The sequence below is a fragment of the Bos indicus x Bos taurus genome, chromosome 10 (genome assembly GCF_003369695.1).
Source record: "Bos indicus x Bos taurus breed Angus x Brahman F1 hybrid chromosome 10, Bos_hybrid_MaternalHap_v2.0, whole genome shotgun sequence".
Lineage (NCBI taxonomy): Eukaryota > Metazoa > Chordata > Mammalia > Artiodactyla > Bovidae > Bos > Bos indicus x Bos taurus.
This window is the reverse complement of record NC_040085.1, coordinates 55,161,739-55,175,926: the sequence shown is the minus strand read 5'-3', so window position 1 is coordinate 55,175,926 and position 14,188 is coordinate 55,161,739. Positions and strand designations below refer to the sequence as shown.

The following is a 14,188-nucleotide window of genomic DNA, read 5'->3' as shown; positions in this document are numbered from 1 at the left end:
CACCACAGACCACTGTTTCCCAGCTCTCCTGGAGCCTGGCATGGACAGATCCTGTGCTGGGTGCTTTGTACTTAGACTGGCTGAATTTATTGCCAAGTATGAGTTCCATATGTAAAGCAATAAATACAGGAGGAGGACAGTGTAGTAAGACAATGATCTGGAGGCCCTCCCACCAACAGTATGCCCTGCCCTTGGGATAAATTCTGTCCCGTGGGGATGAACTAAATAGTCCCTCCATGTTTCCTATGAAGTTCTGATCTTCAGGGTTGAAAACCAAGCCCTGTTCCACCAGCTTCACTTATTGGGTTTACCCTGACATATAATTTATTCCTTCTTCTATATCAGAGGCAGGTTCTCACCCAGACACAAAGAAGAAGGCATCCTTAGTGGGAGAGGGAAGACTTTTTTTCTTTTTTGCATGATGTGAATGCTTATGCAAGGGAGGGAGTGAGCTTTAGGTTTTTGTGAGATAATTTTTTGTGTGTCTGTGCACTTCAGATCAAATTAGGGTTTTTTGTTTTGCTTTGTTTATCTTTGTTTTAAAAATCACGATGAATGGTCATTAGACTTATCATGGTGATCATTTTGAAATGTATAGAAATACCAAATCACTATGGTATACAACACTATGTTATCCTGGTATACACCAGGAATTAACATAATGTTGTAGGTCAATTATACTGCCAAAACAAACAAAAACTCATTAAAAAAAATCAGATTTGTGATTACCAAAGGCCAGAAGTGGAGGAAAGGAGAATTGGATGAAGGCAGTCAAAAGGTATAAACTTTCAGTTGATAAATAAGTACTTGGGAAGTAATGTACGATATGTTAAATAACACTGTCATACATTATATATGGACGTTGTTAAGAGAGTAAATCCTAAGAGGTCTCATGGCAAGGAAAAAACTTTTTTTCTGTTTCTTTAATCAACCTTGTATTTATATGAGATGATGGTGTTCACTAAATTTATTGACAATTATTTCATGATATATATAAGTCAAATCATTTTGTTGTATATCTTAAACTTACACAGTGTTTGTTATATGTCAATTATATCTTAGTAAAACTGGATAAAAAATAAAAATAAAGAAATTATGAAAGAATAATCTTAAGAAATTAAAGAAAGAACAGCATAAAATAGACTTAAAAAGGAGGAAAGATATACTAAAGCTAGAGGGGAAATAAATGAATTAGAAAACAAAAAATCAAGTAGATTTGAATAATAAAACCCAACCTGGTTCTTTCAAAAGAGCAATAGTATAAATAAACCTCTGGCAAATCTGATTTAAAAAGATCACACACAGATTAGAAATGTAGAAGAAAGCATAATCACATATATAGAGGCTATTTAAAAATTAGATACAAATACTGCGGCCAACATTTTGTGATAAATTTGAAAAATCTAAGTAAAATACCCAACTTTTAAGGTAAAATTATCCAAATTATTTTACCAAAGGATAAGAAATTTGTAAAGACTAATAAAAAAAAAGATTTGACAATGGAGGTAACACTCTAATAGGTCCAGAGAGTTGTTTGGGCTAGTACCAAAGACTGTTTAAGTAGTGGATAATTCCAATATTGTTTAAAGTGCTGCAGTACACAGAAAATATGGACACTTTCTGAAATCATTTGTATTAGTCTAACCTATTCCTGAAACCAAAACTTCATGAGTATAGTTCAAAAAGAACACTCACTTATTTTAAGGATACAAAAATTTGAAATAAAATATTAACAATGTGTATGTAACTACTACCTATGATGATATGAAAATTAAGAAGTGTTTATAGCAGGAATTCAATGATTGTTCCATATTATAAAATCTATTAATGAACTTCTCTACAATAAGTAAATTAAAGGGGAAAATCCCATGTAACTATCATGACATACTAAAACAGCAGCAAAGAGCAAAGGTTCTTGATTCTTGTGGTGCTAGGCTAAGGTTCCACCTTTGTGCCTATTCATTGTATGACTTCAGGCAACTTAATCTAAATTTCATTTCCTCATTAGTAGAATGAAAGGTTTTGTTTTTTTTTTTTTTGGTGGAGGGGGCAGCAAGCTATGCCATGTGACAGGTGGGATCTTAGTTCCCAGACCAGGGATTAAACCCAAGCCCTCTTCAGTCAAAGCGTAGAGTCCTAGCCGCTGTACCACCAGGGAAGTTCCTAGAATGAGAGTTTTTATTGGAGATTAAATGAGATAATGCTACTAAATTTTTTGAATCCCTCCCCCCAAAATAAAAATGATGATGAGAACGTTTTTGTTAAAGAGAGGAATGACTATGTCACCCTTAGTAAGGTTTTCATTTTCCCCTTCTCTTATTTCCTTTTGACATTGTTTTCCAGACTCTTGAAGGCAAACTATCACTGTGAGTCTTTGTTTTCCTAATCACCTTGTTTCTCTTTTCTATTAGGAACAACCTCCTTCTTTGCCCTTTTGCATAAACTAGATTATTAAAAATTAAGATCTGGTCCTAAATCAGTCAAGTGGTTAAATGTCTGGGTGAGAATTTGTGGAGGAACAATAGTAAAAGCCATTGAAAGGGCTCCCCCGTGACTAAATCAGAAGTCAGAGAAGCCTGCTAAGAGCCTTGAAAAGATTATAATCTGGAACTGCCAACATAGTATATGGCCTCCTTGTCTTTCTTTCTCTTTTTCTCTTCTGTGAGTATTTTCTATGCTCCAGAGGTCCTGTGAATTCAACCCCCAAACAATTGGTAGAAAGATCCCTCATAAAGATAAGAATTGACTCCATTTTTCTCTTCCATTTCAACGGCTGACCCAAATGTTGTTTGTTAACCATGGATCCTCCTTTATTCCAGAACTTCATACTGCTGTCTCTCTATTAACTGGAACAGTGTACCAGCTAGTATAGAGATGGGAAGATGAATTAACATGGACAGAACATCAGACTGAATACATCTGTTTGTATCCAGAGCAGGAATTAGCTACACCAGCTTATCAGCATCCACACTGGATTAATCTTCTGCTTGATGGTAAATGTCGGGAGATAACCGTGGGCATGGCTCAGGCAGGGAAGAATCTGCCTATAATGCAGGAAACCAGGGTTCTATCCTTGGGTGGGGGAGACACCGTGGAAGAGAATGGAAACCCACACCAGTATTCTTGCCTGGAACAGTCCATGGACAGAGGAGCCTGGTGGGCTGCAGTCCATGGGGTCACAAAGAGTTGGACATGACCGAGCGACTAAGCACACACACACAGCTGTGGTCACACAAAATGAAGTTCTTTCTTTTAGAATTCTACCTGGTCCATTGAACTTTTTTTTCTTAGATTAAGTAGGATTATGAGCTAAATGAAACTCAGTGACTATGTGACATTGAAATTTTAAACAATTTGAACCTGATTCCACAGTTATGTATTAATAACATCCAAAACAATTGATAATAAAGCAACTTGAATAGTGGCTGAATGTGAAAATATATATATGTTGAAAGAAGAAAGGAGAGGAGATAAAGAAAAATGGAGAGAAGGAAAGAGTAAATGTTTGTGAAGTAGGGTGGAAACTAAAGGTTTTATGGAAAGTGAGCCACTCTCAAGCTTCCACAAATCTGCCCAAAACACAATCTACAATGCCAGAATCTACAAGGAATTATCGACACATCTACAAGAAACAATATCCAGATACTGGCCACCTTCCCTTGGATCTATATATCATTCATAAACTGAATCTTCATGGCAGAGAAAAAAATAGCCTTTTGCCATTTATTAAACAATAGGAAAATACAGACTTACAAATTCATAAATATTTTTTAAAGATAGGAATTAGGAGGTTGGGATTATACACACATACACACACTGATATATATAAAATAATCAGCCCCAGACTGCCTTCAGCCTGCGCGCCAGCCGGCTACGTTATGGCGGCCCACAGCCCCAGCGTGGTGAATAGCAATGATGAACCAGGTTATGACCTAGATTTATTTTGTAAAACCAATCATTATGCTGAGGATTTGCAGAAGGTGTTTGTTCCTCATGGACTAATTATGGACAGGACCGAACAACTGGCTCGAGATGTGATGAAGGAGATGGGTGGCCATCACCTTGTGGCCCTCTGTGTGCTCAAGGGGGGCTATAAGTTCTTTGCCGACCTGTTGGATTACATCAAAGCACTAAACAGAAATAGTGACAAATCCATTCCTATGACTGTAGATTTTATCAGACGGAAGAGCTACTGTAATGACCAGTCAACAGGCGAGATAAAAGTAATTGGTGGAGATGATCTCTCAACTTTAACTGGAAAGAATGTCTTGATTGTAGAAGATATAATTGACACTGGGAAGACAATGCAGACTTTGCTTTCCTTGGTCAAGAAGCATAAACCAAAGATGGTCAAGGTTGCAAGCTTGCTGGTGAAAAGGACCCCTCGAAGTGTTAGATATAGACCAGACTTTGTTGGATTTGAAATTCCAGACAAGTTTGTTGTGGGATATGCCCTTGACTATAATGAATACTTCAGGGACTTGAATCACGTGTGTGTCATTACTGAAACTGGAAAAGCAAAATACAAAGCCTAAGATTAGAGTTCGAGTTGAGTTTGGAACTACCTGGCGTCCCATTGAAATCACCAGTGACATGATCCAATGTTCTCGTTCTGTGGCCAGCTGCTTAATAGAGCTTATTGCATGTCTCTCCTAAGAATTTGATCTGTTTTGTATTTTAGAAATGTCAGTTGCTGCATTCCCGAACTCTTCATTTGCACTATGAGCCTAAAGACTATCAGTTCCCTTTGGGTAGATTGTTGTTTGACTTGTGAATGAAATAGCTCTTAAACCACATCACTATTGACCGAAAATATGGAAATTGTATGTGTAAGAAACATTTAAAGAGAAGAATATATTAGTTTTTTAATTAGTATTTTAATTTTTATATATTCAGGAAAGAACAGAAGTGATTGAATATTGTTAACTATACCACTGATTGTTTAGAAAAGTAACAAGCAGTCAGTTTCGTATCCACGACAGCACTTAGAGGTATTGTTATGTCAGAGAAACCGTGTGTCCTGGAACTTTTTTAGTAGGTTTCAGTAGTATTAACTATATTTTCTTGCTTGTTCAGATTATTTCTGGTGAATCTTTGTCAACAGTTCCTTTTCAATACAGGTCAGTAAGTTCCAAAAACCTACCACTTTTTTAATTCTTCAGTGTAAAAATCCTTCAAATAAAGGCTATCTCTTTAAAGGAAAAAAAAAAAATCAACAGAGAACTCTCCTCAGTACTCTATAATAAACGATATGGGGGAAAGATCTGAAAAAGAATAGATATATGTATAACTAAATCACTTGGCTGTACATCTGAAACTAACACAACATTGTTGGTCAACTATACTCCAAAATAAAATTTTTTTTAATTTAAATACAATAAAAATAAAAGATAGTAACAAAAAAACAGATACGCGACAGGGAGGAAGGATACCAACTATTACAGTTCTTCTGCAGAACAACCTAGCAATTGGCGTCTAAAGCCTTCAGAATATTTATATTGTTTGACCTAGTTCTAAACCTTGAAGCCATTAAGCTACGTGAAATAAACCAGTCACAAAAGGACAAATACTATATAACTCTATCTATCTGAAGTACCCATAGCAGTCATATTCATAGAGACAGAAAGTAAAACTGTGGTTGCCAGAGCTGGGGGAGGAGAGAATGAAGGGTTATTATCTAATGTACAAAGTTGCAATTTAAGAAGGTGAAAAACTTCTAGAGAAGGATGGTGACAGTTGCACGACATGAACTTACTTAATACCACTGAACTGTATACTTAAAAATTGTTAAAGTGGTAAATTTTACGTTATACATATTTTACCACAATTTAAAAATGCTTGTGAAAATTTAGCAACAGGAAAAATGGTCAACATGGGAGAAACAGAATCAAATATTCTTCAGATTGTCTGCAAAAATCATTGTAAGCTCATGTAATAAAGAAAAGATCAGAAGGGTATTATTCCAAAGCAGAAAATGCTAGTAGACATTATTTCCAGGTGAGATTATGAGTGATTTTCTTTTTCATATTTATCTGTATTTTCTAAGTGTTCTAAATAAATATATAGTATATTTATAACTAGAAAAATAAATTAAAAGCCCACCCATACATCTCTATCCTCTTACCCTGCTCCATTATTATAGTAATGGCACTAACTACTGCCTGAAAGTATATTGTATATTTATTTGCTTCCTTGCCATAGTTTGTTTCCCCAGCTATGATGTAAGTTCTAAAAGATCAGAGGTGCCTGTGTCCTTAATTCTTGAAAAGTTTTTGGCACTTAATGAACACTCCATAAATATTTGAGTGAAGGAGAATAAGTCAATGAATGAATGGATGCGGGAAAGAACAGAAAAACAGTCAACCTCAGGTATGGACAGTGGCATTCCTTTGGATTGTGCCCCTAGACCAAGCTTCTGGAGTGGTGACCCTCTTCCTCCCATCTGTAACTTCCTCAGGATTGGAGAAGGGCTTTCTCCAGATTAAGCATCATCAGAATGAAATAAAACCTGAAATGTGCCCAAATTAGGGTTAAAAGGGTAGGAAGTAATCTAGAAACCTCTTACTTTAAAGGATATCCTTATTTAAAGGATAGTTGAAGGGTCTGATACTGTAAAAGAAAAGGGAAAATATAGCCATTTCCAAATCCTGGAAACCAGTCAGGTGGAGCCATGCATTTATTCCATAAATATCCATTGAGCCTCTTCCAGGTGCCAAGAACTGAAATAGGCACCAAGAATACAGGGTGGATGAGTGGGACTTCATCTGTTTAATTCCTGAGGGAGTACCAAATATCAGTGAGAAGTTTGGAAAGATAGATTTGAATGCATTGTAAACAAGAAAGTCTACAATAGCCTTTCTTAAAGTTCATTTCATGGAACAAAGATACATGGAGTATTTATTTATGTTACATAAAAAAAGAATTATGGGGCCAAATAAATTTAGAGAATCTTGATGAAGTTAACACTTTTTAAACTACAGCACAGGACTTCTCAGGGTCTTTAATACTGTGACTCTCCTTAAGAGCATATGATTCCTTTCCCCAAATCTTTTGGTTAAGAGGACTATTTTTCCAGGACTCAAATTCCATGGGACGAGCATCAAGAAAAGTTATCCTCTCTTCATAATGGAAATGGTGACCAGCAACCATGGAAGCAGACAGGCACTGAGGATTGCACATTGGCACCACACACCACAGATGCCCAAGTCTTCATTCTGAATCATATTGATTCATATCAATCCAGTCTTCTCACTTCATGCCCCTCACCTCGTGATTTTCCCAGTTACCAGTCTCAGCACTCAGTTATTCCCCTTTCCATGCCTGCTTTGAATTTGGCCTTAAAGAACCATACCTTGTGCTTCTGCTTCTGACTTGCACTCTGTGTAATAATAACTCTGGCTCTTTCCCTAAGCTTCCTGGGGCCACTCTGGGTAAGGCTCCACTGGTTCAACTCTTCCATCCAGCTCACTGTATGTGGAAGAAAGAGACCCAGACAAGGAATAGACAGCTTCTTGTGTCAGGGATGCCATAAATGGGACGAGCTTGGGCTTACTGATTTGAAAAGTTTTTTCCTGTTACTTTCAGAGACTTCCTCAACAGGTCTGAGATCCTGTAATGTCCATTTCTAGATATTATTTTAAATACCTCTAGTATCTGGGAAAGCAGCTATTTCTCTGAGTGCATCATCTTATCAGTTCTCCTATGAAATGCAGATGCTCTGCTGCACAATTGAGAAATCCTTCACATGATGAGTCAGAACCACTCACAAGGTCACTGGGCTTTGTTCGACCTTCCAGTCTTACGAATAAAAACCCACAGTGCCTTTGAAGCCTTGCATGAAACTCCTGCAGGGAGAAACTCTTGTGACTTTAGACTATAGTCCTCCAAGCTTGTCAGATTTTTGTTCTCTTACCTTGTAACTTGGGTTCTCATTCCAAAATCCAGTGATCTCATTGATTGCAGCACTTCAATACAGCCCATGTACTGGAATAAGAGAAAAAAAAATAAAGAACAAGTAGGAAAAATGGCACAAAAATAGTTCTCAGCATCAGAGGTGATTTCCTGGGAAACACCTAAATCAGTTCCTAATACCAAATTACATTTGCACATTCAGCCTACCATTGATATTTCTGACCATTAATGGACACATACCTTAAGCTTCAGTTCAGTTACAAAACATCAGCTAATCCAAACTATTAATATGGTATCAGGAAAATGGCTGCCATCCCTGACAAATGTGAGCTCCAGGATATGAGAGCTTGGGCTCTGGGGCCAGCCTGTGTGAACTGGAGTCCTGGCTCTGTCAGTTATTACTTATGGAGCTTCAGCAAGTTACTCAACTTCTCTGCATCTCAGTTTTTGGCACTAGCAACATAGGGATACAACTATTGTGAGAGTTTAATTATTTAATTATTTCCTAAGGTGTTCCAATCCCAAAGAAAGGCAATGCCAAAGAATGCTCAAACTACCGCACAATTGCACTCATCTCGCACGCTAGTAAAGTAATGCTCAAAATTCTCCAAGCCAGGCTTCAGCAATACGTGAACCATGAACTTCCTGATGTTCAAGCTCATTTTAGAAAAAGCAGAGGAATCAGAGATCAAATTGCCAACATCCACTGTATCCTTGAAAAGGCAAGAGAGTTCCAGAAAAACATCTGTTTCTGCTTTATTGACTATGCCAAAGCCTTTGACTGTGTGGATCACAATAAACTGTGGAAAATTCAGAAAGAGATGGGAATACCAGATCACCTGACCTGCCTCTTGAGAAACCTATATGCAGGTCAGGAAGCAATAGTTAGAACTGGACATGGAACAACAGACTGGTTCCAAATAGGAAAAGGAGTATGTCAAGGCTGTATATTGTCACCCTGCTTATTTAACTTATATGCAGAGTACATCATGAGAAACACTGGGCTGGAAGAAGCACAAGCTGGAATCAGGATTGCCCGGAGAAATATCAATAACCTCAGATATGCAGATGACACCACCCTTATGGCAGAAAGTGAAGAGGAAAAAGCCTCTTGATGAAAGTCAAAGAGGAGAGTGAAAAAGTTGGCTTAAAGCTCAACATTCAGAAAACGAAGATCATGGCATCCGGTCCCATCACTTCATGGGAAATAGATGGGGAAACAGTGGAAACAGTGTCAGACTTTATTTTCTGGGGCTCCAAAATCACTACAAATGGTGACTGCAGCCATGAAATTAAAAGACGCTTACTCCTTGGAAGAAAAATTATGACCAACATAGATAGCATATTCAAAAGCAGAGACATTACTTTGCTAACAAAGGTCCATCTAGTCAAGGCTATGGTTTTTCCAGTGGTCATGTATGGATGTGAGAGTTGGACTGTGAAGAAAGCTGAGCACCGAAGAATTGATGCTTTTGAACTGTGGTGCTGGAGAAGACTCTTGAGAGTCCCTTGGACTGCAAGGAGATCCAACCAGTCAATTCTAAAGGAGATCAGTCCTGGGTGTTCTTTGGAAGGACTGATGCTAAAGCTGAAACTCCAGTACTTTGGCCACCTCATGTGAAGAGTTGACTCCCTGGAAAAGACTCTGATGATGGCAGAGATTGGGAGCAGGAGGAAAAGGGGACGACAGAGGATGAGATAGCTGAATGGCATCACTGACTCGATGGACGTGAGTTTGAGTGAACTCCAGGAGATGGTGATGGACAGGGAGGCCTGGCATGCTGCAATTCATGGGGTCACAAAGAGTCGGACACGACTGAGCGACTGAACTGAACTGAACTGAAGGTGTTCTAAGAGCAGCGCGTGGTACATATGTATGCTCAAATATTAAAAGAAGCAAAACTAAATGTGAGACAAATAATACACAAATATCAAGTATTCTGCTGCTGCTAAATCACTTCAGTCATTTCCAGCTCTGTGTGACCCCATAGACGGCAGCCCACCAGGCTCCCCTTTCCCTGGGATTCTCCAGGCAAGAACACTGGAGTGGGTTGCCATTTCCTTCTCCAATGCATAAAAGTGAAAAGTCAAAGTGAAGTCTCTCAGTCATGTCCGACTCTTAGCGACCCCATGGACTGCAGCCTACCAGGCTTCTCCGTCCATGGGATTTTCCAGGTAAGAGTACTGGAGTGGGGTGCCACTGCCTTCTCCAAAATAAGCATATAAATGCAGATAAACCCAAAGCTTAATAACATAAGAAAATTCTACTTTTTGCAACCTCATTTATTCAGAGGATTCAAGGAAATAAAAAGTCATGTCCTACACCAGGAAGGAGTAAATCTAGCTTGAACATGGAGTATTGGAAAAGGCACCAACGCTCATGAAGCTAAAAGACAGTTCGTTATATTTAATGTGGCAAAAGTGGGAGCTGTGTTAGGCTGGTGTAAAGAGTGGCGGGATTACTCTGTGTTTGAGAAGCCTAATGTCAGCAGCAGTAGGAAGGTTGGTCAATAGCAAGGGAGTAAGTGAGGATGCTTCTCTTGAGAAGTAACAAAAGCTCACCCTGAGGAGGGATGGTGGGAAGGAAGGGACAGATTCAAGTGACATCTCGGAAACAGATACTACAGGATCCGGCAGTTGATTTGATCTAGAGAATAAGAGAGAAGGATGAGTCAAGGATGACTCACACGTTTCCAGCCAGGGTAGCAGGGGGAACAGTGATTCCATTAACAGAAAGAAGAAAGCCAGGAGAAGGCAAGATGAGGTGGTTTGGGACCTGTTCACTGAACGACGCTGGTAGGGTATCCAGGAAACAGCAAGCTGAGAGTTAAAAACTGGATTCTGGAATCATGGAGAGGCATTAAGCCTAGGGAGGCAGGCTTAGTAGTCCCCCGTGTAGCTCTGCCCGGTGAGGCAGTGGGAGTCATCCTCTTAGCAGAGCCTCAGTTGATGAGGGAGAGTGTTTTTCTCTGAGAATGAGCTCGGAAATGCGATGAGAGCCAAGCGGTCTGATTGAAAGTGATCTGTTGGCTCCTTGGAAATGATCTGCTTCCTGTTTAGCTTTCCCCTGGAAGCCTTCCAGCCTCCTTCTGCTTGTGGAAAGATGGCGGGAGCTGGGGGTGCCTCTCCAGACACTCTTGGAGTATTTCTCAGCGAATTCTGTACATTTCGCATCCTAAGAGCAGGTCAGTGCACCAAGTGTTGTCTCGAGCCTCGTGTAGGGGAGAGTTTGCTGGTCAAGACAATTGCCCGGCCATTCTCAGCCAGATTCCTGTTCCTCACATTCTTCATGGGCACTCTAGTATTGACACCTAAACCCTGTGTTTTCTGGCTCTGTCACCTGCTCCTCTGCACTTTGCTGCCACACTGGCCTTCCTTCCATTCCTCAAATACAGCCAACTCTTTCCAAACACAGGGCCTTTGCACTAGCTGTTCCGTTGCTAGCTCTGCCTAGATCCTCCCCACTGCTCTGTAAGACTGACTCCTTTCTATCCTTCAGGTTTTAATTCAAATGTCACTGCCTCAGAGATCCTTCCTAGCACCCTTCATCACAGCTCCCCCATTTGTCATCATGCCACTAATAATCAAGTTTACTTGTTATCTTGCTTATTACCTGTCTTCATTCCCTTGACTGTAAGCATCATAAGAGCAAGGACCATGATCACCATGGAATTCCCAACACCCAGGACAGTGCCTGAGCCACAGAAGGTATCCAGTAAATACTGGATGAAAGAGTGAAAGAGGTTTCTACTGTCAGCTCCAACAGTAGTTTACAATGAGCAGAGGGAGGTGAATTTCTGACTGTTTGTTCTCTCCATCCTGGAGGATGAGCAAGGAGTATAGCAGAACTGAGGTCTCAGAAAGAGACTTGAGGGGAAGGTGGGGAGAAAGGGCCTGACTCCCCAGGTGTTCCAGGCGTGGGGAAAACCCTGAGTGATAAAGCTGACGGGAGGGGGAAACGAGGCAAAGCATGTAAGCTGGGGCAGAGATGCTCTGAGCCTCAACAGCTCAATGAGGGAAGGTGTCAAATGGGGCAGTTCTCAGCCCAGTGACGTGAGTCACCGACTGTGGGATTCTGGTTAACAAGGGAAGAGGTTTTTAGTGGAGAGTAGGAGAGGAGGACAGAGAGAGAGGGAAGCTTCCAAGCTTTGTTCTTCCTTTTTAATTGCAGTTTATCCCGGCGTGCTGCAGTTCGTGGAGTCACAAAGAGTCGGACACGACTGAGCGTCTGAACTGAAGTTGCTTTACAATGTTGTATTAGCTTCTGCTGTGCAGTAATGTGAGCCAGCTATACATATACATCTAGCCCCTCTTTTTTGGATTTCCTTCCCGTTTAGGTCACCACAGAGCACTGAATAAAGTTCCCTGTGCCATACAGTAGGTTCTCACTAGCTATCTAGTTTATCCATAGCTGTGTATAAATGTAAGGTTTTGTTTTTAATCACACTTCATGGCGATAGCCACCTCAGCCCCGTCCTTCTAAGGCAGGCCCAGGAGTTGTTTCCAAAACCCCCCTTCACTGAAACCTCTGTTTTGCTTCACATACTTGTCTGTCAGCAACGGCACACCTTCTGCCAGCCTCGCTGCGGGAAACGTGAGTCACGGTCTGAGATGATCGTGACGATGAGCACATTCCCCATCCACCCCGGGCATGTGGGGTGGAAGGCACTCAGGGCAACGTGAAGGGAGAAAATCAATGCCCGCTTTTTTTCCCACAATGACTCTGAAGCCCAGATGCACCTGGTTCTCCCATTGACTCACTCAGTCCATTTCTCAGAAACCATCGCTGTGAAGAAGCAGGGAGGGCATGGTGCATAAAAAGACTGTCAGTATCTGTGTTTAGGTACCTGACTGAACAAGTGGAAAGTGGCTGAATGTCCAGGCCTGAGGGAGCAGGAATTTAGTTTGTTGGTGTCAGTATAAACTAACCCTACCTCTCATTCACGTATTAAGTGTAGGTCTGCAAAGACACGGGCTCTATTCTCAAGAAACCTAGCTCCATGAGGACAGGACAACCATGAAAGAGATGATTTATCTTTTCTTTCTATGAGGTTAGTCATGGTTAATTCCATTTAATAGATGAAGAAATTAAGCCCTATTAATGGGAAGCGGCTGGCTCAGTTTCACTTATTCAGTGAGACTGAATCAGGGCTTATTCTGGAGGTTGCAGTCCATTTCTGGGAACCTGTGTGTGAGCCTTGTAGGACAGGAAAATTGAAAAGAGAGGAGGTCATCCAGCTGCCCCCTCTGCCTCTTCCTTTGGTCTTCCCAGGTGGGAAAGAAGGTGACCCACCTGGGGGCCCCGTGGTAAGAGCAGGCATGAATCCAAGCTCTTCCGGGGCCAGCTGGAGGTGGCACCTGAGACAGAAGACACGCCCTAATACCTGGCCCTGTGATGGGGAGAGGACACTGAAGACCTTTATTCAAGGTATCAGGGGTGGTAAGAACGTGACAGCACTCAGACAACCTTTCCATTCAGCACCTGACAGATGGCTCACCTAGATTCCAGCTCACGCACTCCCTTCTTGCCCCAGGGCAGTCATAATATTTTTGTACTGTCTGAGCTTCAACCACTTGTTTCTAAGGCGAGGTGAACAGTCTATTCATGGCCTGTGTATCTTGGGCTTTGCATTCCAGAGAAGAAATTATTACTGGGGTTTTCAGAGAACAGGAATGAGAGCTGGCTTGTGGGAACTTTTCATCCTGACTCTTACAGAATGATGACCTTCAAAGATCTAAAGAAAAAGGATATATATTCTTATATCCTCAGAAAGAATATCTGAAGGATACATATTACCTCTGGGAATGGGAGAGAGGCAAACTTTTACTTTTTACCTTACATTTTTGTATTGTTTGTGTTTGAAAAAATAAGTAAGTGGTATTATTTTAGAGTTTAAAAATTACATAAAGTCTACCACTTAACCTCTTGGAATCACAATTTATTAATTACCAAGTAAAGTTAAATCTCTCATTTTTCAATGGCATTTTCCCTTCCTTAGAACATGCCTGCCCTTGTGCTAGATGGTAGAAGCCACCAACATGACCTAAAGACATTGCAGGATTTTTCTGCTACCTCTAAATAACATCTAATCTTTCCCATTAAAAACAGGGGAAGTGGGAAGAGGACAAACCTTGAGACATTGCCTCCACTTCCTTACTTTCAACTCATGCTTCAACTCACTACAGTAGCTTCTGGGCTCAAGACTCTATTGAAACTCCCTGAGCAAACCAATGATCTTGTCCACTCTAGTGACCTGTTCCAGCCTCTGGTTCACAT

General features: G+C 40.5%; 1 protein-coding gene and 1 pseudogene across 2 annotated transcripts in view; one reads left to right on the top strand and one right to left on the bottom strand.

The window, feature by feature from the left end:
• Window positions 1–14,188, bottom strand: part of SHC4 (SHC adaptor protein 4) — a 136,906-nt gene that overhangs the window by 79,653 nt on the left and 43,065 nt on the right. For both annotated transcript variants that reach the window (XM_027554058.1, XM_027554057.1), the window contains exon 2: window positions 7,913–7,983. In XM_027554058.1, coding sequence (XP_027409859.1) covers window positions 7,913–7,983 — 71 coding nt within the window. The remainder of the gene's footprint in view (window positions 1–7,912; window positions 7,984–14,188) is intronic.
• Window positions 3,845–4,569, top strand: LOC113900360 (annotated as a pseudogene).